Here is a 26,885-nt window from a genome sequence, read left to right on the forward strand (position 1 = left end):
CTTAACTGACATGTCCACTTTCAGGCGAGGATTGTTACTGCATCCATTAAAATCCGGACTGCACCACCCTTTAGAGAAATTAGTAAAATTTAATATTTACAACCTACAAAACTGGCAGAAGGCAATGAGTGCAGATAAGAGGTGAAGGCTCATCATGGAGGAGAGGTCATTAATGCAGTCCCTCAGGAGTCTGCTCTTGAGCTGCTGCTTTTTCTGGTTTGCATAAATGACATTGATTCTGGTTAGTGAACTTGTGAAATTCGCGGATGACACTAAAACTGGAGGAATGGCACACCCTGAGGAGGCAGCAAAAACAATTCAGAAAGACTTGTACAGTTTTCAGCTGGGCTTACACTTTAAAGTGAAATTTAATGTAGAAAAATGCAAAGTGCTACATGTGGGCAAAAGGAACATCAATCAAATGTAGAAGATGGGAGACACTGTCCTGCAGGAGAGAATCGTGCAAAAGGGTTTATGGGTTTATGTTGATGATACATTTTCATCATGTAAGCAATGTGCAGAACTGGTTAGAAAGACAAATAGAATCGTAAGGTTATATCATAAAAACTGTTGGAAATAAATGGGGGGGGGGGGGGGGTATCCTTGAACTATACAATGCACAAGTGTGACTGCATCTGAAGTATTGTGTGCAGTTCTGGTCACTACGCTACAGGTGAACAGTCATACCAGTGGAATTTAAGGGGAAGTGCATTTAGGACTGAAGCCAATAAGCACTTCTTTACATAAGATCATGTAGGAATTTGGAACAAACTATCAAGACATGTACAGGTTGTTACAGCATAAAGTTTGACAACCTTTTAATAGTATCTTGATTGAGATATTGGAACATCTTGGCCACTTGCTGAATAGATGAGCTTGATGGACAGAATGGTTTCCTCTCGTCTATCAGATTTGTAATGTTCTTTTGAAAAACACCCATATCTGCGGTGTCTTAACACACTGGGGTACAATACAACAATTTTTATTCATACTGTGTCTTTAACAACTGGAGCATAGACCAGTTAAGTGACTTTTTCAGTGGCAATAATCAAACCAGCAGCATTATAGTTAAAAGCTCCGTGTGCTCCACTCTAGTATTGTAGGGCCAATTGAGCAGTATTTTTGTTTTTTTGTTTGTACCTGTTAAAATAACAGTCATGAGATGGACCTGCCGAGTCCTCTTTGGAAAAGAAAGCATTTTTCAGTTTAATTGCCTCAATCCCCTTCCAGTATGCATTCCAGGACATATTTTAGATATTTATTTTTGAAATCCTGAGCAGAACTTGCAAACTGCTGTAGCCAGTACCAAAAGGCATCATGTGGAGGCTGCTGGTCTGCTACATCCTCTGACTTTCATCTGATAAGAGTAGTGTTAATCAAGATAAGGTGATATCTCTGCAGACTTCATGTAAGATGCACAAGAAATGAAAGACGGTTTAAACATTATAAAACTGTAGGCATGCTCAGGCACCCAAAGAATTATTAAACAAGATGAAGAAGGATCTCATATACTTATAAAGCTATTTAAAAAATAAAGTGACATAATGACCATTTGCAACACTTGCTACAATTCCAAGATGAATTAGAGCTGTGCATAGCTGGATGAGTAGCTAAGACACTGCTTCATTATTTAGAAGATTAATGTGTGGTTTTGTGTGCTTAAACAATAAATTTCCAGTGAAATGCTAGATTTTAATTGTGTGCATATAAGTGTTCACATTAGGAATAGATGCAGATAAATTTTGGATGAAATATCTGTCATCCCCACCAGGTGCATAGATATTTCTCAATCACTTTAATAAATAAATTGCTCTTCTTCATGACATATTGCCCTTCAGGATCAGATATTATGTCTGACATTAAAAATGGAATAGTTCTGTGTATTAAGATTCCCACACAACTAGTTTTCTTTATATAGCTGGTGGGAAAAATGTGGCCAATCCACTCTCTTTGCAACCGAAACTGGTCCTTACTTATTAATTGAGTCTCATCTAAAAATACTATATTAGAACTTTAGAACAATCTAGACGAGAACAGGCCATTCAGCCCAACAAAGCTTGCCAGTCTTCTCCACTTAATTCTTCTAAAAAAACATAGTCTAGTTTTGAAAGTTCTTATCTTCACATTTAAACCTGTTAAGTGAGAGAATCTTTCTCTTTAATTCATGATTGAGACCTTTGACATTCCAGCTCACATTGCTTCTGAACTTTTGTTGACATTTTGTAGTCTTAAGGTAGCACATTGTTGCATATGATAGCTTTGAGCTAGATTTCATATTATTGCCAGGTGCTATGAGGCCTATTGTTATGTTGACACTTTTATTGGGGTAGAAAGCATAAATAAGACATAGCATGATTGTAATTGTGTGTACTGTACTGTAAGTGTATCATGCACCACTTGTTATAGTCCTGGTAATAGCTATATCAGATAGAGTTCCAAGCTGTTGTAAGTTTTTAATTCAAATTACAGAAGTAGAATTTCATAATTATCCTCATTGTCAGAAGAAAACAAATCCATGGAAAAGTTTGTAAATTCAAGAAGTCAAACTCCTGTTCTTCTGAGAAAACAAAAAAACCAAATAAGAACTTGGACTATGTGTCTGTTATATGTTGGCTGTATTTTGTGTGTTATTCTGTTCCATTTTTCATGACTACTTATAAGAAATGGTTCTATTTCTATAATACATTTATGTTTATCAATACATAGGGATTAGTCTGTTTGTTTAAAGGTATTGTTCACTTGATTCACATAATAGTAGTAAAATAGTGGCAGAAGATGTAATTCGTTATTGCTGATAATTTATTAATGAAACAGCCCATACACTTTTCTACAGCCATTTTTAGCTATATATTCAGAATGCTTTGGACGTTTTACATAAAATCTTTTTTAATCTAATGTAGTCCTTTTTTTGTCTCTTCCACAGGCTTTGCTATTTCTGCACACAGCTGTGTGTTGTCTGCCTGCAGCAAAACATTAATGGAGTCTTTGACCTGTGTAACTCCAGAATGCATGGGGCAAAGGATTCTTCTTGAGATCCAGGGTATTTCATTTAGCACATTGTCTTTACTGGTCAACTTTATGTACACGTTTACCTTGCAACTTTCCTGCGAAGAGGAAGCTCACATCGTCTTGTTTGCTGGCCGTGCCTTGCAGATTCAAGGTCTTTGCAATGCCACTTTGAAAAAGGGCAAGATTGTTTGGCAGCCAGACATTTATACTGCGCTACACAGTAAAGCGGCCAAGGACCATTCCATTAATGTTATAACTGCAGCAATATCACCACTTAGAAAGAAGACCACAAATTCACACAAAGTTGCCTGTGGTTTGTCAAATGTTGCTGGTGCTCCACAGCCGAGTACAGCTTCAGATGCTGCTATAACTGAACCAGGAGATGACATGATTATGATGCATGAGAGTGATGTTGAAGCATGCAGCAGTATCAGAAAATTAACCATGGTAGCCCCTTCAGAGTATAATGTACCCAGTGTTGACAGTAGTCGTATTGGAATGCTTCTTGATTCAAATACTGCACCTGAGAAGCAGCAGACCTTAAACACACCAGAAGAACTTCTTGACCAATTAAGGCAGCATTCTGAGACTCTTGCTCCCAGTGAAAGTCGCCCGCCACACCAAAAAGCAGACAGTGTGATAAACCAGAAGGAGGTGAGAAGTGGAAGAACTGAGCCATCAAAACATCTTGAGGAGTTGCATTTAGATAGTGGGAAGATGACACGCAATCTGTGTAATCAAACTACTGCCACTGGAGAGAGGGTGAGCTCAGGATCGTACTTGGATCTAGAAAATAATGTGCCGGTCCAACAATCTCTGAGCTCTGGAATGAGTAACACCGTAACGGTACACAGTGAAAATCAACAGTGCTCTTTACAAAATGTTTCCCACAGCACCACGGCTCCATTATCTTCCTTTGATGGACAGCATGCTTCTGAAGAACAAGAAATGCTTGGCTCTTCTTGTGTTACTATATTAGGCAATAATACCTGTAGAATTTCTAGAAATATCCCAGCTCATGTCACAATAAGGCAGTGTTCTGTTGACATTGTTCCTTGTGTTAATGCCAGTGCTGTAAAGAAAATATGTAATAAAATGTCAGAAGCTAGGACTGAATTGGAAATTAATGTTACAAACCCCATAGTGACTCTGAAAAGCAAGGAGAAAGAAAGTTGTGGATCTTATCAAATGAAAACAGTGGGGAAAACAAATAATACAATAGCAGAAAGGAATTTCAAGGAGAAAAATAAAACCAAAATTCCGCTCAGGAAGGGAAGGGGTAGGCCTAGAGGGACTGGGAAGGGTTTAACAAGAGTAGAATTCATGAAAGAAGGGGAAAATTTTAGAGCAGCTAATGTGGAGGAGCAATCAAACAAAATACCCAGAGGTAACACCAAGCCTTGCATGAATCCAGAGTCTCTGAAGCGAAAGTTTAAGGAAAGGCATTATAAAATGAAAACTGTGGGGGAAACGAACGATATGATAGAAGATAGGACTTTCAAGAAAAATAATAAAACCAACATTCCCCTCAAGAGGGGAAGGGGTAGGCCTAGAGGGAGTAAGAATGGTTTAAAAAGATTAGAATTCACGAGGGAAGGGAAGAATTTCAGAGCAACAAATGAGAAAGAGGAATCAAACAAAATGCCCAGAGGTAACACAGAGTCTTGCCTGAATCCAGAGTCTCTGAAACGAAAGTTTAAAGAAAGGCATTATAAAATGAAAACAGTGGGTGAAACTAACAATATGATAGAAGATAAGACTTTCAAGAAAAATAATAAAACCAACATTCCCCTCAAGAGGGGAAGGGGTAGGCCTAGAGGGAGTAGGAATGGTTTAAAAAGATTAGAATTCATAAGGGAGGGGAAGAATTTCAGAGCAACAAATGAGGAAGAGAAATCAAACAAAATGCCCAGAGGTAACACGAAGTCTTGCCTGAAACCAGAGTCTCAAAGAATTGGAGGTGCCCTTCAATCGAGGAGGGGAACTCCTCAAGATCCAACTGTATTAGGGACTTCAGGGGTCTCATCTGTGAGGGGCAGGAAGAAAGCAAAATCGGATGAAATTGTATCAGGATGTGGGTCATTCCCATTAGGATTTGTTAGAAATATCAAGACCAGGCGAAAAATATCAGCCCGAAATCACACATCAACAACAAAGATCTGGCTAAAGAAGAAGTCTATGACTGGTGATAGCTGTTGGGAGATTATCCACCCCAGTGCTTCAAGTTCAAACTTCGGTACCCAGGAAGCACAGATGAGCGGCTCTCGGTCTCCTCCCCAGTGCAGTAGTTGGGTAAGCTTATTGAAAGGAACATTTTTATTTTTAACATCTTTATTTTGTGTGTGTTTCTTATTGCTTGAAATTAATAAAATTAGGTGAATAGAAGCATATTCTGGCTAAAGGGATGACTGTTTAGGACTACACTGTTAACAATAAACAAATTTGTCGCATTTCATGTCAATGATGACAGTTCAGCTTAGACTTAGCTTTTGGTCTCATTTAAATGATTAGCACTGCACTTCACATCTAGAGCTTTACACCCAAACTACTATAGATTGTAGAAAGTCATTTTATGTTTGTGCTTTATACATAATAAAGATTTGTTCTTCTGTCAAATGATAAATGAATTGAAAGGGTTACTGATGTATGCCTTACCACCAATCTCAATCATAGTGCTCTTCGCCTGAATCCCTGAACATGTCAAAAAATCAATGTGATTATGAAGCTATTCTCAAAGCATCTTGAATTCTAATTTTTGACTTGCATAGTGTATTATTTTTTTTCTAAGTGTGTGACCACTTCTTGCTTTTAAACCAAACTTTTTATTTATCACAAAAATATGTTAAATGTAATTGAGTCATTTTTTTATTAACCCAATGCAATTACCAATTAAAGTGCCAATTAAGTTGCACTGTGTGTCGAGGTATTTTCAAGATTTGTATAGAGTGAACCAAAAAAAAAAAAAGGTGATCCTGTGTTGCAGCAGTGTTTTGTTTAAATTGATATGTCCTAAATAACTTACCATAGTCTGTTTTATTGCACCTTTAGGAGACATGGTTTATTAACCAAAAAAAAGCGTGCAGTTGAACATATGCAAATAACAGACTATTTTGCAGATTTTGGCTTTTTTTTTTTACCCCCTGCACTATCATACTTTTTTTTTTTTTTCTCCCCCCCTGCCTTGCGCCATAGATAGAAAATGATATGACTATAATACATTTTCTGTCTAGAGTGAATCCAGGTATAATTTAGTTGAAATACATTTATTCATTAAAATGTGCCTTTATCAGGCCAGGAAAGAATTTGCATTGAAAGGACTCCCCTATCTGTACTCGTTACTCTTGTGGTGTAAAATTATTGGAATTTGATCATTAGTTAAATACATTGGCTTAGCATAGGGTATTGAAATTTGTTTCTCAGTGTTTCTGTAAGTGGTTTGATTGACCTGATCACAAGTGCATTTATAGTTTTTTATTATGGTAAGTTGCTGTTCACTCAAAAGAGAAAGAGAGGCTCTGGCCCCAAGTAAGGTGCTATGCTTGATTTGATTGGCTGGTATTTATGCAAAACGTGTCATATTAAGTGTGTGACATTTGCTTGTATGAATGTATGCTACGCATTTTCGTTGTTTTTAATGTCTTGTTTGTGTGTTTTTCAAGGTAATCATTTAAATGTTTTCAGTAATAAAAAATGTGTGTGTGTATAATATATATAATATAAATAATCTGTATAATTTTATTTGTAAGTTTTTCTTGGCGTCAGTTGCCCTGAGGCAGGGCCGTCTTAATGTATGGGCACCAGCCGGGGACCACAATGTTTCTGATGCCTATGTTTGTTTCTGTTTTGTTATCAAAACAGGGTCCCATTGCACTACTATGCCCGGGAGCCTATGATGCTGTTAAGATGGCCCTCCCCTGAGGTCTATTGTTCCAAGGGTTCACTGTATTATTTGTTCTAGTTATCATTTTTCCAACGTTGCACCATTTTTTTCCCTGAATTGTTTTATATTGTGCATATTTCCCATTTATGAAAACTTCACATGCCCTCAAAAGATCTCCATCACATAAATTACATTTTGCGGTGTTAATTGCTTTGCTGTTTTTTTTTTTTTATTAATTTGAAAAACTTACAAACAGCAGATGCAAGTGTTTGCATTTGAGGTTAGTTTGGAAATATGGCATATCTGAAGTACATCTAGAAAAGAATTGAGAGCAGTAGATGCACAGTTTATGCAAAGTTTTAGGGTTGCATGTGCAAAATATATGTATATATAATATATAAAAATCCAATGTCTGTCTGTATGTCTGTCCGCTTTTCACAAGAGAACTACTTAACGGATTTTGATGGGGTTTTTTTTCTAGAATTTGCTTGAACATTCCGGTTGATTTTGCGACTTCTCTCATTGCGCTAAGAATCATAGTTCGCTTGCATTAGTGATTTATTCACGCTAATCCGAGACCGAGGCTTTTTTGATTAAATATGTTTCATGGAGACCTTTATGGTAAGAAAATAAGAAATGGACGTCATTTTAGAAGGCTCTGAGAAAGCTTGCTTTTAAGATATACAGTTTGCCAAGTAAAACCCGTTAAATCTTGCTGGTAATGAAATGAGGATCTGAGCAATTTATTATTATAAGGTATTGACTTTTTATTGTCCCTGAGTGAGGTAATTATACTGACAGTTTTAATCTTTTCCTAGTTCAGAATTTTTCCACTAGATGACAGTATTGTAAGTATTGTGAGATGTAGTAGACTTTGTGAACTATAAATAAAATGTATGCTGTGTGTTTTTATGAACAACATAGTTTGAACAAGCACATAAAAAGAAATGCATCTTGAGAAGATACATTGTATTCTTTTCTATTTTGTTTTTGTCCTTATAGTTTTAAGATAATGTTTTTTCTCAGAATGTCTATGGAACTTTAATCATGCTGCATCAAAATGTTACTGCATTTTTTCCGTTAATGATTTTGTTGTTCTCCAAAAATGATTGTGTTGCTTCAGAAAATTGTTTTAATTTCCCAAGTTATTTCCTGTGATTGTTTTTTTTTTTTTTAAAGAATGTTTTCCCCAAAATCTGTGTTACTCCTAAACATTAGTGCAGAAATTCTTAAAGGGTTTACATTTTTTTCCAAAACAATCATTCTTTTATTACTTTTTGTGGATTGGTTTGCATTATTTCCCAAAAGCATTGTTATTTCCCCAGATATTCATATTATTTTCCAGAATTATTACTTTAATTTTCAGGATAATTATTTTGTGATGTCAGGAAAGAGTCATCCCGTCATACCTTCAAAGGCTGTCATTTGTTAGTGCACCATTCCAACTGTTTCTCAGAAGAAGGTATTCTCGAAGAATGGTGAACAAGGCCGTGCCCATTTCAAGCTCATGCAACAGTCCTAGAGAACAGATAGGGTGAGCCAACACAAGAATGGCATGACAAATAGTTAACAAACAAACAAAAACACTTCCACTTCACAATAATACCACTTACAGTTGACTGGGGGCAGATTTAGTAGAGCAGGAGTTTCATATACTGACTTGTGTCAAACACAGAATCTGACAGCATTAACATATACATACATAAAGTTATGTACATGTAAATTCATTCATGTGCCTATAAACTTACAAACCTCTATATACAGTTCTGTTAGGTCTAATGTCAATTTCAGTTATTTCACTTACTGAATGGTTACCCACATACGCATATCTAATAAAATACATTTTCAGTATAGTAACTAAATAAGGATTTCCAAAAGGGAAATCAAGGGTATAATTATGGCGAATGTTATATTAAAGATAGAGTTGCAAGCAGATTTTTCTTTGCATTGCCAAGATATGACTCATGTTTGTGTTTTAAAGGATGGTGAGATGAGTGTTTTTAGCTTTTTTTTTTTTTTTGCTTCTTTGGGAGAACTAAAAATTTACAATTGGCCATCAACTATTGCTTTCAGTTTAGTTGGAAATGGAGGCTATATCTGATTTCAGTTTTGCTTAAGCGCTCTTTGATTCTGTAGAAATACGAATTCAGCCGTTTTCAAATATACTCTCCTCTTCCTGTCAGAGAACTGACATCAAATAGTCTTTAACCCTTTGTCTGACAAATCTGACAGTTGGGCTTTGAGGCATTCAATCTACATATGTAATAAGCCGCTGAGATCTCCGTGTCCAATGTAAAGTCTTCTCCTGTTAATTTGGAAAGTAATTCAGCTCTGAATTTGACTGGGTTTAGACTTTTACAGTTTTCAGGAAGTCTTTCAATTCTGATGTTGTTCCTTCCGTATGTACTGTATCTCCAAATGCTGCTAATTTATCACAGCTCTTATAATTCGAATTCTACAGTAGTTGCTCTTTTTGACAGTGGTGGATGCCAATTGTTTTCCTATATCAATACAATAATCAATACATCTTCCAGATTAGCACCAAGTACTCTGATTTTATTTTCAGTTTTGACCATCTTTTCCTGTGTTTTTCAATCGACTTTTGCTAGATTTTTTTGGATCCCGATGTAGTGCATATATTCTGCTGTGTGTTCCCACTATATCCGTAATTTGTACCTTCTGCTCCTGTTGGAGTTGTTGCTGTTTACTCGGAGGGGGTGTTGGTAGCATTGACAGTGGGGATAAAGAGGCTGTGCACGGGTCAGATATGCCACTCGAAAGCTGCAAGTTCTTATTGCCCAGTTCGCTTGCAGTTTTGCTGCCACATTCACTGTCGGTTTGAACAGATGCAGCATTGTGAGGTCCTGGCTGATCCATTCCTTTGCCTGTCTCTTCCAGCTCAGTCTGTGGCAGGCCTTAACGTGAACTTGAGACTGACAGATTTTGATGAAACTTTAGGTACATTTCCTTCTTCTGACTCCTTGGTTTCCTGGTCATGTTTTAATATACTTGTAAATCAATTCCTCTTGGGATAATTAAATAAAAGACATCTCAAATAGATAAAAAAAAAAAAAAGCCAGCGGAGCACTGTCTCAGACATCTAATCTCTCACCATGGACAAGACCAGTCTACAGTGCTACATTTAAAGTCCGTGATCTGTTCAGTATGACATATTCAACTGGTAATGTTTGTCAATAGAGATTGCATGGCTATGTGATTATTTAATGCACCTGTAAACAATGAAATGCCTGAAAGCAATAATTTGGATCAAAACATAAGAATCAAACACTAGGAGCAAGGTGCACAATGCTATAGCAAGACTGCCATCATGACTCTGACTTTGTATTTCCAATGTCCATACCATAATGTGATTGCTGTGTAATGAGAGTAGCCTAGCATGAAAGTACCGGGGCAGATAGAAGGCAAAAGACGATTGGCACTTTTTGTGTAATGATTATGTTATTTCCAGAAATAATAATTACGTTTTATGGAACGATTGTATCAAGTTAGGTTAGGATATTATCAATTCCTTTTTGTAGTGATTGCATCATTCCGAAAGCATTATATTATTTTATTATAATATTGAAAGGATTGTTTCAAAGTGTGTATTTTTTGCAGAATTTGTTGTGGCAGTTTCCAGAAGGATTTACCTCAAAAACTGCCAAAGTAAGGCTTAATTTCCTAAAAATAATTGTATTTTAATACAAAACTTTGTGTTCTTAAAGGTTTTTGGAACATAGCATTGAGTAAATTTATAAACCGTGTAACCAAAAAAATTGACATGTAGCCAGTGTGCATAGACTTACCTTGTTGTTTGGTGTATCCGTTTTTTTTCATAGTTAACTGATATGAAATGTTGCTATTACAACATTGTCGAGAACTTTGGGGTCTGTAGTGGAGAATCTTCATGTAAAAATTTTTGTTCTATTGCCTTTTTCTAAGTATTTTCAGTAGGATGAGATAATCTTTAGTATGAAGCCTCTAATTAGCCCTGACCTTCAGCATGAAGTGTCCGGTATCTTTTGATGTAATCTAATACAGGATCTTTTAAGGTTCCATATATGGATCAACTTACTGTATCTTAGAGTAACGTGTTATCAGCTTCATGCTAAATATGCTGTTGTACGGGAAGATTCACTTGAAAGAGGCCCTGGATATTCTATAATAACTCTCGCTAGGATGAAGCAGTCTGAACGAAGCAATGTGCTCCTCGGTATATGGAGCTTTGAACAAGCCGGAATGCCCCTGTGTCAGAGCAATGAGGTAGGCACCGGACAGCCATCACAATGTTTAACCTTCGTTTGTAACTTCTGGGTGCATACCGCCCATACCCCTTCACTCAGTCACTCAACTTCTCACCAGGATGGTGGTGTACAGTATTGAGCAGCAAGCGCATCTTCATGGTACAAACCTATTGGTTCACCAATTCGTTTAAGCAATGTCAGAATCAACTGGATGATCGTGAGTTAACAGAAGGTTACTTCCAGCAAGATGGAGCAACGTGTCACACATTGGCAAGGAGCATGGTAGAAACGGAGTCCTTCTTCGGCAACAAGGTCATTTCAAAGGGGCTTTGGCCACCACGGTCGCCGGATCTGACACCACCACACTTCTTCCTTTGGGGTATGCTCAAAGGAAAAAGTCTATCGGAACAAGCCTCGCACTGTGGAAGATTTGAAGGAAAACATCCAATGTGAAATTGCTGCTATTCCCCCGAGACGCTTGCTGATAAATTCAGGAACTTTGAGCACCACGTCAAAATGTGTCTGGCAAAAAACGGAAACCTCTTCCCAACATTGCATGGAATGCAATCGATTACACATTTGTCAATGTATAGAGCGTATTTATTTAGTTCAGCTTGCTTCATCCTAACAGGAGTTGCAACAGAATATTCGGGGCCTCGTTGTACAGTATATGCATACAGTATAAAGGCTTTGTCTAACAAAGGACTGCCAGCACCACCTGATTTGTATTCAGTAGTAACCTGCTTGTATTGGTATTCTCCAAGTTTATCTTTGTTAAATAAATTCTTTATATATATTTCTTATATATTACTGAAGTCTGAAGAACCTTTCTCTATCAAGCTCACATCAATGAGAAGTGGTCTTGTAACACAAAGGAACTATAAAAGTAAGGGCCGAGCAGACCTGTCTTTCTTTATATGTGGGTAATGACATCCTTCACATGTTGTACAACTCTGTGATGGCCAGTGCACATTTTTTTTTTATTCTGTTTTTTTGCTGGGTAGGCATCATCATTTCAAGAGAGTCCCACCGAATAAGCAAGCTAATTAAAAGGGACAGACTCGGTTATGGGATGCACTCTCGTCCTACTTAGTGGTAGTAGCGAAGGAGAAAATGAAAGCAAAACTGCTGGACATTATGAGGACATCCTCTCTCAGACACGCAAGCAGTGAGGACTTTCAGCTAACTAATTATTTGGTAAAAATGTGTCAAGAAAAGTTACTGGGGCTCCTTCCTACCAATCACACTATGCCTTTATTGTGCCTCATTGTTTCTGTGACAGCTCTTTTTTAATCTTGGTCAGGAGTTTTCTTTCTTTTCAGGAATTCGTATGGGTTATGTTTATTTAGTAATTGAGCTTCCTTAAAAAGCCAAACTTTTTTTGACACAGTACTTTTGTAAAGACATTATTATATTTGTTTTCTAGATGATTTTACAGACATCAGAATACTTACAATATATTGAAAATCTAGGAAAGACAATGTTAAAGTTTCATACAGTTAAGTATAAAAGTCTTTTGTGGAGTTGACTTTTGCAATGTAAAAAAGCCACCTTTACCAAAAGGTGAATAAATATTATTGTTAAACTTCAGGCTTCACATCTAAGGTAGCAAATTGGAAAGGGCAGTTAATGCCATGTAGCAGTTTGACAGAAGCTCTTCACAGTAGAAATCATTCATTCCCCTGAGGGCAGGAAGACTAAGTAGTTCATAGAAGCCTGACAGAAAGAGGTTTCCTCATCAGCAAAATCATTGATTAAAGATATTAGTCATTATAAGTCAGGAAGATTACAAATTTCTCTTTCTCTTTGACTTGGTGTCCAAGCTTAAGTTCTACCAGAGGTTGAGTTTCTCAAAGCTTCACCCGTCTTAACCAAAGTCCACAGCTGCAGAACGAGGGGCTGTCTTTTTGAATGAATCAGTTTGTAGCAGGGGATTAGACATCCACAACAGATCATAGTGATTGAAGGATTAAACAGTTCTGAGGTGTGTCTATAAAGAGGTGCCTGAAAATTAGTTCGTCTAGGAGCTGTTTTGATGACAAGCTCAAAAACCGAGAAAGAGCAAATCTTTACAAACCATTTGGCAAGAGAAGGCACTGTGATTAGGCAGGCTGAGACAGACTGCAAGCTTTGTTGAGAAACATGTTCAAACATAAAAATCTGGAGGCAAACTGGGGATAAAGCCTTGCAGGTAGCTGTAGTTCATGGTAAGAGTGAACTGTTTGTTGTGGAATAGTAGTTAGAAGATGCAGGCTGAATGGATAACACTGAAGATTGTTGTTAGTTCAGTGTTTTTTTATGGAATATTGCAATATTTTGGGTGTGCATTTGTATTTTCAGTGTAATTTATCTTCTGTAAATAAGAGTGAACTAGTAATAGGTGATTTCTTTCAAAATTAAAGTGTTTTATAATAATTCCTACACTTAATTTCGAGCATTTTTTTTTTTCTTTGATGCCGTTTATTAATATCTAAATCAGTGAAGACCTGAATGAAAACTTGTCTCATTTTCTGTAATACGTTGTCCTACTCAGGTTTGTGGTCTTTAAATGTGTGACCATGGCAGGTGACTCTTTATCATTCCCCGGCAAGACTTTTAAGGTAAGGTTGTTCTCGTTAATTATGGTGCTGGAGAGTTTGTTGATTAGCACTTGCAAGTAAAAATTTCACTGTACGCTGTACATGGTACGGATCATATAAACTTATAAAAAAAATTAATAGACACTATATAGCAGGTATATAGATAGATAGAAATGAATAGAAAAATTAACAGACACTATATAGCAGGTATATTGATAGAAATGAATAGAAAAATTAATAGAGATTGTATAGATAGATAATGAATAGAAAAAATAATACACTATATAGCAGGTATATAGATAGATAGAAATGAATAGAAAAATTAAGACACTATATAGCAGGTTGATAGAAATTGAAGGATCTATGTAGTAGATAGATCTGAAAGGAATTATACTTTTATGATTTTTCAGGTAATGGCTATGTCAAATTATACAACTTTTCCAGTGATTTTCATTTGTAGCCTTTATTGACATAATCTTAGCAACTCTGAGGTAGTCAGCGGTGTGCTTCTGTGAAGCCCGTCATACTCGGTGACTCACTCCAGTAAATTCAAACCAGTTAGATTTTTGTTTTAGTCATAGTATTGTGCTGTGTGTTCATGAGAGCTGACAACCAATGAATGCTCATCTGAAAGTACAATGCATAAAATGCAGAGATGAGTAATAAGGAAGGCAGTTATACTGGTCCTCACAAACAGAAGTGAAGCTCTTGTTTAATTTTCCACGATAGATTTGAAAAAAGAAAAAGGGGACAAAACTGAAAGCTTACCATAGCTGTTAATGTTTTGTACAGAAATGGCACCACCAGGCAGCTTGCTGTCAGATAAAGGCGTGAGCACAACTGTGCTGGAAGATCAGCACGTGATCGCTAAATATGACATGGGTGGATATTTCCATGTGTTTGAATTAATGTAGTCTGATGACAAGATCAGCTGCTGTCATCGGCAAGTTTGACATACCCAACGATTAATGTGACATTGGCTTAAGGAAGATGAAATGGGGCAGTTATACTCACTAGTCATGGTGTCAGAGACTGGCAATGTGTTGCATGTTGTATAGTGCTTACAAGTAAGGATTTCACTGTACATTATTCACCATTGCAATAATGACCCTATAAACCTACATTTAAAAATGTCTTGGGGAAAAGGAAGAATAAATCATCAGACTTAAAGAGAAAAAATACACTTTAATTAAAAACATTTTCCAAATGTGCATACCCCAGATAACAGAATCATTCAGAGTAGAACAACTGTATTTACAGTACAAAGGTTTCTGAATAAAAGCCAAAGCAAACCGCTTTCCCTTCCCCCAGCCTTCCTTATCTGTTTGACTTATTTGACTTATTGTCACTTGAAAAAAAATGTTGGTAGATAACATATAAGCCGCCTGGCCAGTTTTCTGTGAGTGAATGACTGGCAGACAGAGAGAATGACAGATGGATAGACAGACAGTCAACTTCACGTTGGATAGCTGCATCAAATTTAGACATGTGTAACTAAAAACGGTAAATGTTTTCACTACAGCTGTAAGTAAGAGTCTCTTCTTTGTAATGATTTATAATTTGTTACAGTCCTTTGGGAAGCACTAGTCTCTTCTTTGTAATGATTTATTATTTGTTACAGTCCTTAGGGATGCACTCCTGCGGTAACAGCTGTTTTAGTCTACACAGACGGATAAGCCTTCTACACAATGTGATTGGTTCATGCAAGAATACCAATTTTGGGATCCTTCAACAGCTGATAGGGTGTGAAATCGAGATAATCGGAGTGGAAAAAGACCTGCACATCACTTTGATATGAAAACAGTCAATGAAATTTCTGACAGAAGAATGCAGGCCTGCAAACAGTCATAGCCCTGTCAAGAGATGGATAGAGCACAAAGTGGCGTGCTTAGATACATTTCAGACATCCACCCATTTTTATTGGATACAATCCTGTCCAATAACGTGGGAATCTTAGGTATCCAGTGGAAAACTGCACCCCACCATTTCCAGTCAAAATGGTGTAGGTGTTTTGGTTATAGTGGCCATTTTGGACGGCTGTGAATACAGAGGAGATAAAAGAAAGGCATGAAATGTGCAGGTCTAATGGGGAACTTTGACTTCATGAATAACAATTACAAAACACCTCTGTTTAGTAAGTATGTTTTTAGTGTTCTGAATATGCCTTACCCTAAAGCGAGCTGATAGTTTATAAACAATCAGTACCACCGCTCCCTATACGCAGAGTACGCAGTCTGCGTAGGGCACCAACTCCCTGGGGGGCACCATCCCAGCTGCTCAAAGAAATCGTTTTTATATATTATAATAATAAATTAATATTAGTAATATACATATACAAATAAACAAAAATATAAACATATATATTGCATTTTATGGTGAACGCAGAGTAGGCTAAGCACACGTGATGACGCGCGCGCCCTCACCTCTGTTACGGCTGAATAACTAATATTTGGGGGGAGGGGGCACAAAAGTAAATTTCTGCTAGGGCACCCATTTGGCCAGCAGCGGTCCTGTAAACAATGAGATTGACTTAAGTGATTTGAGGGGTATATGTTAGTAATCTGTAAACATGTAACTGTTTGTGATTTATTTAAATGAGAAAACCAACAGCAGTTGAATGATACTCAAGTACACAGACAGAGAGAAAGTGAAGCCATTTGTGCACCCTAAATGGAGGCCCCATAAAGACCGTGCCAGGGCCAAGGTTTTTGACTCTGGAGCACTAAAACAGTAGTGCCGTTGTTCCTGCTAAAATGTTGAATGGCAGTTCTTATAAATTCATTTGTTGGCTTATTATTTCAGCAGCTTTACTAAATATAGCAGAACTTCTAAGGGCATCATGGTTGCCATGCATCCCTAGCATTCTTTTGATGCATCTTCTGAGTACATTGTCAGAAATTAGTGTGACGCTTGCGCAAGAGGCAGTACCAGCAAAAACATGGGTTACGTGTATGTTCAAGTTTTGGTACGCGACATCAGCATCGTTGTTTACTGTTACCATGTGACGGAAAGTTGCAACAGGATAAATACGCGTGCTTTGATGTTTGATGAACGGTTCGATGTGCTGAAGCAAATCATCAAACTTAAATGATGGCATGTGAATGTTTTCCTGGTGCTTTTCTTTATCCATTTCACACATAGGCAATACAACCGTTGCATATCCCCCATCGTAATGATTCGATACATTTAAAGGTGTCACATACTATCTTCTGTTGGTCTTTTTTTTGTTTTGTTTTTTTTTTTGTTTTACATCTTCACAACAGCATCAGAATGCAAAGAATTTATATCTTTAACATCTTTCTTCCCTCAACTCACAACATGGCGAAACTAGACATTGTTTTTTCACCATGGTTATTTCTCGCACTGACACCTGGTGGAATCCCCCAGATTTGCTCAAAATACTTGTGCAAGTATAGTCAGTGCAGAGCTAGTGTAGCAGCGGCATCCTCATGCGCACGCATCGCGTAACGTTAAGTATAGCCACGGCCTAAAGGAGCCGACCTGGCATTGAAAGGAAAAGATCATGAAACCTGTGTGAGGACTGTGGTAGCATGCTGTATGGGAGTGAGACATGGAGAATGAAGCTGGAAGATAAAGCAAAGAACAAAAATGAGAAAGATCAGGAGGATGTGTGAAGGGTCACCGAATGAGAGGAAGACGAATGCTTCATTTGGTATGGAGGTGGCAATAGGTGTTATGCTGTGCAGTGAAAGGATGAGGAGCTGTACTGAGGTGGAGGGAATGAGACTCGGGAGGGAGGCTGTAGAACAGTGTTTCTCAACCAGTAGGTTGTGACCTATTTTCAGGTGACGAGCTGCTGTCGGTCGGTTGAAAGTTTCTATTATTTATAATGCTAATAGGTTGCAGTGAGTTGTGGTAGGTTGCTGCTCAGATGATTGCTCTCAGTTCCACAGTCTGATGATTCCACTCAATTCAAGAAGGGGAAAGCTCTGACAGTTGTTCTTGATTCACTAAGGGGTAACCATCCCCCTGCAATGGCTCAATTACAAAGACAAGAGTCACTTATTACCATTCTGAACAACAGAAATACTGCTTCTAATGGTGTCTTTGGATCACTTAGATCGAGGTATGAAGGAGTTCTGTCTTTTCATTTTTCTAGTCAGTAAGTGATGCCTCCTTCCAGGTGGCTGGGCTTATATTGTCCTGGGACTGGCAGGGGTGGAGTAAATTTCCCTCACTGGGCAGTTTCTGTGTGCTGTGGAGCAATAGTAGGTGACAAAGTTAGTGACGATGCTCCCTCTCGGGCCACAGTGGAATAACATATCTGTGGGGAACCTGGAGTGTGACAACGTGACTCACATGCGTGATAAAATATATTGACACACACAACTTTTTCAAAACCTAGCAGGATCTGATAAATAACATTTTAGAATAAGCATTTAAATTGAGGAAGTGGATTCTCCCTCTTTTTCTATTCTATTTTTAGTTATTTACATATTTTTGCTATTATTAAAGTGCTACTCTGCTGACCTAGCTCTCTTTCTCATGGGTGGGGGTTGATTTGTTTTAAACCAGTTTTGTTAAACTTGACTTGCATGTATGGAATGTTTTTTTATTTTAATAAAATAAAATAATAATAATAAAATATATATTATATATATATACATATACATATATACAGTATATGACCCACGCGTCAAAAAAGCAAAGCCCCATCATGACGAGGCTAGAGTCACTGAACCAAGCCAATGTGGTAGCAACCACTGCTGCATTTTCCCAGCAAAACACTTCAACTTTAAGAGTTGTCAGTTCGACGAGCGACGCAGAGTGAAAGCATTAAAAAACGGTTGGATCTAACTGTACGTGGACGAAAAGGCCATTGCAAGGGAACTGAACTTGGTGCGTATTATTATACCAGATAAAATGGACTACCCATGTGTCAAATAAAAAAACTACATTGATTACTTAGATTTCAACCCGGTTTAGATGGCTATCACAGCTAGTCAAACATAAACCTAGTGCAAATAAATATAGCAGTGAAGACTTACGGAGAATGCTTGGATCAAACCTAAATAAAAATTAAACTAACATTTAGGCTTGTTCATCCCATTATTTAAGCCTTTGGGCACTTAGGTGACATTCATCATGTCTTATCAGACATTCGTCCTTGCACATGGCTAAGATTTGAGCCTTTCCCAATCTGATTGGTCAGTAGAATGTTAACTGAAAACAGATGTCATGGACTCAAGGAGATTTAATCTGACAACTTCCATTCTAGGGCATTCCTGGACAGTATTAGTCAGTTTTATTTTGTCATCTGTATGACCAACAACAAGTTAAATGGTGCTGTTAGCAGGTTTATTGTGTTGTTTGTTAAGAATCTGACCCAATATCTCTTGAGTGAAAGGACAGAACAAAGGCAGCAAAAGGTCAGCAAATTAAACACAATTCACTTCTTGCTATATATGTGTGATCTACTTGGTACAAAAAGGCCTTCCGATAAACTGTTGGGAGACACACCTTTATATTTTTCTGATAGAAGAGCCAAACAAGGACTCTGCAGTATTTTGAGTCCATTAATTGTTAAGATTGTACTTTTAAAATGCATTATGAACATGAAGACTAGCATAAAATTGTTTTTATAGTACTATTAACAAGGAGGGGCGGCACAGTGGGTATCGCTGCTGCCTCGCAGTTACAAGACCTGGGTTCGCTTCCCGGGTCCTCCCTGTGTCTCCCCATGTCTGCATGGGTTTCCTCCGGGTACTCCGGTTTCCTCCCACAGTCCAAAGACATGCAGGTTAGGTGCCTTGGCGATTCTAAATTGTCCCTAGTGTGTGGGTGGGGTGTGTGTGTGTGCCCTGCGGTGGGCTGGTGCCTGTCCGGGGTTTGTTTCCTGCCTTGTGCCCTGTGTTGGCTGGGATTGGCTCCAGCAGACCCCCCGTGACCCTGTAGTTAGGATATAGCAGGTTGGATAATGATTGGATGGATATTAACCAGAAAAGGGAAAGGAATTTAGCAGTTAAGCAGAATCTGATAGAGATTGGCACTTTTTGGTTTTCAAGGGCACCAATTTAAACTGGCTGGCATTTTTACAAGATGCACAATGGTGATGCAATGCAAGATGTCGGTATACTGTATGGCCTGTGAGAATCTGGGCACTACCAGGTCAGATAATGAAGAAAGAATAAATGGCCTAACCCTTTTTGTGAATTTTATGGTAATTTTTTTTTTCTGTTATAGACTGTTCCCTCATCCATAGTTTAGTTCCAGGCTTGTGTTTAATGTTTCAGGGATCAACAGTTGCTCTCCTTTACCTTCAAATAGGAAAAAGGAGGTTGTTAAATTGGATAATTGGTGAGGATTTTCAAAATACACATTAAACAACATATACATACATAGTTTTATGATATAATGCAAATAATGTTACTGTGTGTGACATATTTTTGCACCAGTTTATTTCATCTTCTTGTTAGATCATTAGTACGGTCTGGACGAGAAGAGGTCATTTGGCCCCACAAAGCTCACCAGTCCTTTCGACTTAATTCTTCCAAAATAACATCAAGTCGAGTCTTGAATGTCCCTAACTCCTCCTGTTCACCACACTACTTGGTCATTTATTCTGTGTGTCCATGGTTCTCTGTGTGAAGAAAAACTATTTTATTTGTTTTATGTTTTTATTTAGTTAAAGAACTTCTGCAAAGAAAAAAAAGTCAAATTTCCTCCCAGGGGTAAAGAAAGTTCTATCCAAATTAAGGTTTTAGTTAATGTCTCTGTCTTTTCCCCCTTTTTTTTTTTTTTTTTACTTTGACTAGATTTTAAGCTGTCATTTTCCCTATAATTACAAAGAGGCGTTCACATTTGTAGTGGCACCATAGATAATGGGCCTAAACTTAAGGTTGCATTGTGTTTAATGTTGCTGCATACAAAAGAGGTATTCCAGTTAAAAGGTAACACCCAAGGTAAGAATCCCCCCCCGAGGAAGCTTTGTGTGGCATGAAGACACTGTTGGCATTTTAAGGACAAGGCTACACATGATCTTTAAATTTTCTGAATTTTGCCTATTTTTTTCTTGCCCGTTATGTAGAAAGTGTCCATTAATGAGCATGCTGTCAAAAAAAATATCTGCTCTGAATCTGCTGATATTATCAAATGTATTTGTATGGATGGATGATTGTTTCTGTTATGGTTTACATCGGCTATTACTGTTCTCCTTAAAGAATGGAAACAAAAATAATAATAATAACTTGGGGCCAGAGGGGTTATACTAGGAGAACTGACATCATAACAGGAATCCTTTAAGGAGACGTTATGGATAGATACCGGATAGCTAGCAGATTGTGAATGCAAGTTCAGCTCACAAAATGAGGATTGAAACATTTATTGCAATTATGAACATGCTTTACATTAAAAAAAAATTATGAAGAAGTCAATAGTTTAAAGAGCAGGCAATACAGATACAGCGAGAACGGTCCCAGTAATGAGACGGAGTAGAATTAGAACATTCGAATAATCTGGATGAGAACAGGCCATTCAACCTGCAGAATGTTAAAAGCATAGGATACCTTCAGTTAAAGACTATAAGATCTGTCATTTTTTCCAAATGAATTATTTGGGAGTTATAAATGAGAATTATTTTTTGCATTTTTTTTGCTAAAGGAAACAGGCATCTTTGTTTTTTATGGACTTAATCTTAAGTAACTGCTGTAGTGTTCACTGATGTAAACTTGTATTCTGCGCATTTCTGGCTACTCTTGAGGAATATTGGTTCAAATTTGGTTATTTTATGTAGTAAATGAGAATTTTAAAATTGTGCACAGATTTGTGATGTTAAGTGATACTGTATATTTGGGGTTAATTTGAATTCTTCACATAAGGTTTGAAGGGCAACACTTTATTTTGTTAATGTCACATTTTAAGTCGTACATTGAAAGGCAACACTTTTATTTTGTTAATGTCACATTTTAAGTCATACATTTTTATGTGAAGAATTCAAATTAAACAGTTTTTAGGAGGTGCTGTAAGTAAATAAAGATAATTATAAGTGACTTGAGGAGAACTTAAAGAGTAAGGTTCTTTTCAATATCATGGGTACTGGATTCACTTTTATAGCGTCTTTGTATTTCTGTGATTGTGCTGTTGAAAGGATGCCTGTTACAGACACTGAGGGAAAGATGTAATGAAAGATTACAATATGCACGTTTTCGAGGTAACTCAGGCTCCTTCTTCAAGCAAGATGGCTAACATGGTAGAACTCCCTAGTACTACAGACACTGAGGGTAAATTTTACTTAATTGTGTGTTTAACTTTCAGATCCTTCTGCTTATGTAAAGTACATCTCATTCTATATAAAAAATGTAAATGTTTTATGTGTGTTGTGTTTAGACAGGGGGTCCAGTGAACAGTGTGGGGGAGACGGAGACCGCAGTGAAAGAACTTCAAAACTCAGGGCTAAAAGATCAAGACAAGACTAATGGTGATGAGGAAGAGTCTGCAGAGTTTATTGAGAAGTTCCTGGAAGATATCTTGATGCAGTTTAACTTCTTAGAGCCTATTATGAGCCCTGTCTGTGTTAAGACTCCTGAAATCTTTGAGGATCTAAACAGTAATGGAAGAAACCCGCAGAAAACTTCTAGTGTTTGTGCTACCGAAAGCCACAGTGGTGATTTTAATGATGTCGGTGCCGGCCGTACTATTGCACCCAATTATGCCAAGACTTCTTTGCCTAACATCGATGCCAGACGGGTAGAAGATCAGAAGGACAGCAGGAATTGTGGGAAGGTCTTGCTTGATCATGGCAATGAAAATGAAAGCTCATCTGTTAAGGACATAGAGGAAGGATTAGGTATGTAGTCATCCTGAATTTGCAAATCTCTTCCACTGAGTTAGCTAGAACTTGCAGTTTAACCTCCTTTGTTCTTTTTGCACAATTGATTTGAATTAAATTTCCAGTAACTCATTGTAAATACCCTTATATTGGGGGGAAAAAAATTAGCTTACATTGCACCTTAAAGATGTTTCGGAATCTTTTGTCATCTAATGTTATTGACTAGAATTGTGGTATGGACAACAGACAGATTTTAGAGACTACTCAGCAAAGTAGTAACTGATCATATGTGTGATCAGGGTGAAGACTGAATACTGGAGAAGTGTCCAGCTGCAGTCAGGACAGTTTTAGGCCTCAAATAGATCCGAGCACTTCAGACACTCTGCGGTCCATAAATTGACGCCCCCTTCTGGAGCCACTCCCCTCATGATGATTTCAATTTCCTTTAGTTCCTGTACTCAAATGTGTATTCAGCATTTATTAAACTTATAAACTATCAAGATCTTTCAGTTCTGCATCAAAAACAATTGTTTTGGTGTCATATATTAGAAACAAATTGAACTAAAAATCTTAACATTTTGTATTTTATAGTATATGTTTTATATCTGCGTTTGCATGTCTCATTCATGAGACTGCACTTTTTAAATACGTTAGTTATATGCTGCACTCAACGGAGTAGTGGCTCGGTGGCTAAGGATCTACGCTGGTAATCAGAAGGCTGAACCCATATAAAAATGGGAAATACTATGGAAGAAGACGAAGAAGAATAAATTATATGCCGCACTCAGCTATGATTAACACTACATATTCTTATAGACTCTGAATCGAATAAATCCTATCATTTGGCAAACAGTTAAAATATGTAATACTACATACCAAACGTTTAGGAGCTCTTTAGAGTACTGTCCTTGTGGTCCTATCTCTGTGTTATATCATTAGTGTACTGTATTATTACTGGTGTAGAAAATTTTAATATATTAACAGTGCATTAATTGGGGCGGAGTTTGTGCTCTAGAGGAATGACACACTCATCCTCAGATTCACAAAGAGGTATAAAGTAGTCGTTTGAGTCGCCCAGCTAAGACCTTCTCTGTTAGCCGAGCGGCTTTGCATACCCATTGCGGATGGCTCATGACCTTGCAGCAAGTACAGAGACATTTATTACATTAGCACAACAGTTTATCTTGGTGAAGCTTTTTTATTTATAATATTTTTTTGCACACACATTCAGTTTGCCACCATTACTATAATAGTACATTAAACATAAAACTGTACCGCAAACATGGGGGTGGGGGCATTGAAAGTGGGTGGAGTCAAAAGAGATGCAGCTAATAGGGGCCTCAGTATTTCTCAAGTCGCTGAATCTGTCCTGACTGCAGCTGGACTGTATTGGAATACTGCAGCCAGAACTGTACTGAACATTGTAAATGAGTGACAAGGCAAAGCTGTTACGGGGTTATACATATACATTTTAATGTATGTTTAGGAAGCTGCATGTTGTCCAACAGGTGCAGATAAGATCTGCAGTATACAAAATAATATCTGTTTATAAAGTTCACTTAATGTAATATAGGATAATTGGAGGCTAGAATGTTATCCCAATAGCGTCAAGGACAAGGTCTGGAATGAGAATACGTGTCTGAGGACAACTCGTTGAAAAGTTTGTAATGAACAGCAACAAAATCTGCTGCTGCAAAGGCTACACCCACGGGGGTTTTTCTTAACAACTCTTCTCCAGTTCCTCCAGTCTGTGCTGTGTCTGTTGCAGGGAGAGCGCAAAAGAAACTGAACAAAAGACAACACACTGAGAGAAAATAAAAAGCTACTCTTGCTGTTACCAATTCAGGAGTTCAGTAGCACAAGGTGACTGAAGCTCAGTTATTAACTTGTAGGTTGCAATGTCAGACACACATACGTAGACCACTGCAGCCTCATATGAGAAGTGCCTCGGTCTGTTAAGATATGTCATTTTGTCTGTTGCATCGCTAAATGGCATAACAGCAGCAAGTAGAGTTTAGATATGCTTTGTGGCCTTTGGAGATACTGTGTATTAAAATGCTACGTCCGTATTCTGGCACGTTTGCATTTCCAGCTAGACAGTAATGTTAACTTGCTTTAGGTATTCGTTTAGACTTGCATTGAGATGTTGTGTGCTGTGCAGCCTCATCCAGTGTACTGCTACGCATGATATAGTCATGTCGTTGTTAGACAAACCTAATAACTTGGGTGTTTTGAGGACCAAAATCTGCATCTCCTGTGCCTCTTCGGTATCGGCTCTCTTAACAGCAGGCCTTTTAACCATCTAGTGTGACACACCATTTACTTCAAGTGTTTATATTACAATTCATATTTTCACAAACGTAGCTTCCAATTCATTCATCTTTACATTGACTCTGACACTGTCTTCTTAATTAAACGAGAACACGAACAGCACCTACGATAACATATCGTTCACTTTTAAAACTGGTCCATTGATGTCTTCAAATGCTAGTATATCATCAGATTTTACAGGGGTGTCCCATGTGAACTCCCGATCGCCACACATTTCACACGACATCACTCTTCTTCACAAGTCACATTTTGCATAAAGGCTAAAGTTGCTGTTGTGCGATGGGAACGCAACACATGCAAGTGGCCAGTGATTGACATCGTACAGAAACTCACTGGTTCCTGAAAACAAAAAATGGAAAAATGCCCATCTGTGTTGCTTTGATTTGTGAAAAAATGGTCCAGTATTGTTGTAACAGTTATGTTCAATCTATTCATAAAGAAGACTAAATGTTTCAGAGTAGTTGCACTAGGCAGGGAGTGGTCATATTCTGTGGCCTTAATTCAGTAATACAGTAAAACCTTGATTATCCATCACTGGTTTCACCGTCAGTCTCTTATTAACCGTCCGGGTCAAAGGAAAAAAAAAAAGAGCCTGCCTATTACTGTACTATTACTGCCATGCGTACCCTGCTAGCTATGCACACTGGAACAACTCTTCCCTTGTGGTAGAGTGTAGTGTTCTTCCCCATCACCATGTGTCATGCTGCATTTTGAAATCACAGTGTCAATTACATACCTTCAGTTTTAATGGCGTTTCGTAGCTTTTGTCTTTTGTTATAATTAATCTACTATACATTGTTACGGCCGCTAAACATGTATGGTGTTGGAATTGTCACAAAAAATTGAAATTATTAAGCGTTTACGAAACGGTGAAAGTTCTTCCAAGTATTGCTTCAATTTACGGAGTAGTAAGAACAACAGTGAACGATCTAAAGCGCGATGCCAACAAAATAGAAGAATGTGTTGAAAATGGAAACCACTAATGGTAATGTTATTTGTAATTTTCTTTTAAAATTTTTTTTTTTTTTTAATATATCATGACATGCAGGCAGGTGGTGATGTGCTGAAAAGCGGAGCAGAAAAGTTGGAATGCTGTGTAAGTGATTGGACTGGATGAAGGGCTTCTGTTCTGTAAGGGATGGACACGCGTCTTAGAAAATGAGTGACAGGAAAATTAAGGAGAAAAGGCAAGGTGCAGTGGAAGGAAGTTTTGAGTAGAGAGTCAATAAGCAGGAGTGTTTGTGGTACAGAGAAAGACCAAACGTGAGTGGCAGGAGAAAGCTTCCTTTTGTTGTTTAGAGGTGGGCTCTGTAACCCAGATAATGGGAGTATAAGACAGGGAACCGTTTGATACAGAATGAAGACTCCAAGTAAAAGGTAGAAAATTCTAGTACCTCGGAGTTGTTTGCTTATTACACTAGCTGTTACAATATTGTATGAATCGATTTTGTTTAATCGGGTCATGTCAGGTTGGGGAGCATGTACTTGTACAGCACGTTGCCGCACCCACCCCACAATGAAACAGCTCGGGATCCCGGGTGGAAACGACCCTCTGTCTACCGCAGCCAGGTGTTACGTGGATGTCCCCTTAGCCTGGTCCTGCCACTCGGGTCCTCAACAATAAGGATCCTGCGAGCCGGATCACCCTTGGGGAATCATGCCACATGGCTGTAGTATCGTAACTGTCACTCCCTCACAATGCAGGTAATGTGCCTCATTCGGGACTCCTATCAGGAACCACTTATTCGACACACAAAGTCAAACAGTGACACCCAAGGATTCTCCAAAGAGACACAGTACTATAGGAGTCCAGTCTTCATCTCAGGTCACTGGATAGCATCCATGTCTCACAACCATATAGCAAGACAGGAAGCACCAGGACTCTAAAGACTTGGACCTTCATCCTTTTGCAGAGATATCAGGAGCGCCACACACCCCTTTGCAGCGACCTCATGTCTCCCCCATGCTCTCCCAGTCAGTCTACTGACTTCATAGAAAGAGTCACCAGAGACATGAATGTCACTGCTGAGGTAAGTAAACCCAATAAGGTCGAC

At 38.0% G+C, this 26,885-nt stretch overlaps 1 protein-coding gene across 1 annotated transcript in view; it reads left to right on the top strand.

Moving 5' to 3' along the window:
• The window catches only part of LOC114659644 (translocase of inner mitochondrial membrane 10 homolog (yeast)), a 53,271-nt gene that overhangs the window by 23,050 nt on the left and 3,336 nt on the right, over nt 1-26,885 (top strand). The window contains exons 3-5 of the mRNA XM_051932517.1: nt 2,924-4,396; nt 4,661-5,301; nt 22,059-22,518. Coding sequence (XP_051788477.1) covers nt 2,924-4,396; nt 4,661-5,301; nt 22,059-22,518 — 2,574 coding nt within the window. The remainder of the gene's footprint in view (nt 1-2,923; nt 4,397-4,660; nt 5,302-22,058; nt 22,519-26,885) is intronic.

This window comes from Erpetoichthys calabaricus, chromosome 10 (genome assembly GCF_900747795.2).
Source record: "Erpetoichthys calabaricus chromosome 10, fErpCal1.3, whole genome shotgun sequence".
Lineage (NCBI taxonomy): Eukaryota > Metazoa > Chordata > Cladistia > Polypteriformes > Polypteridae > Erpetoichthys > Erpetoichthys calabaricus.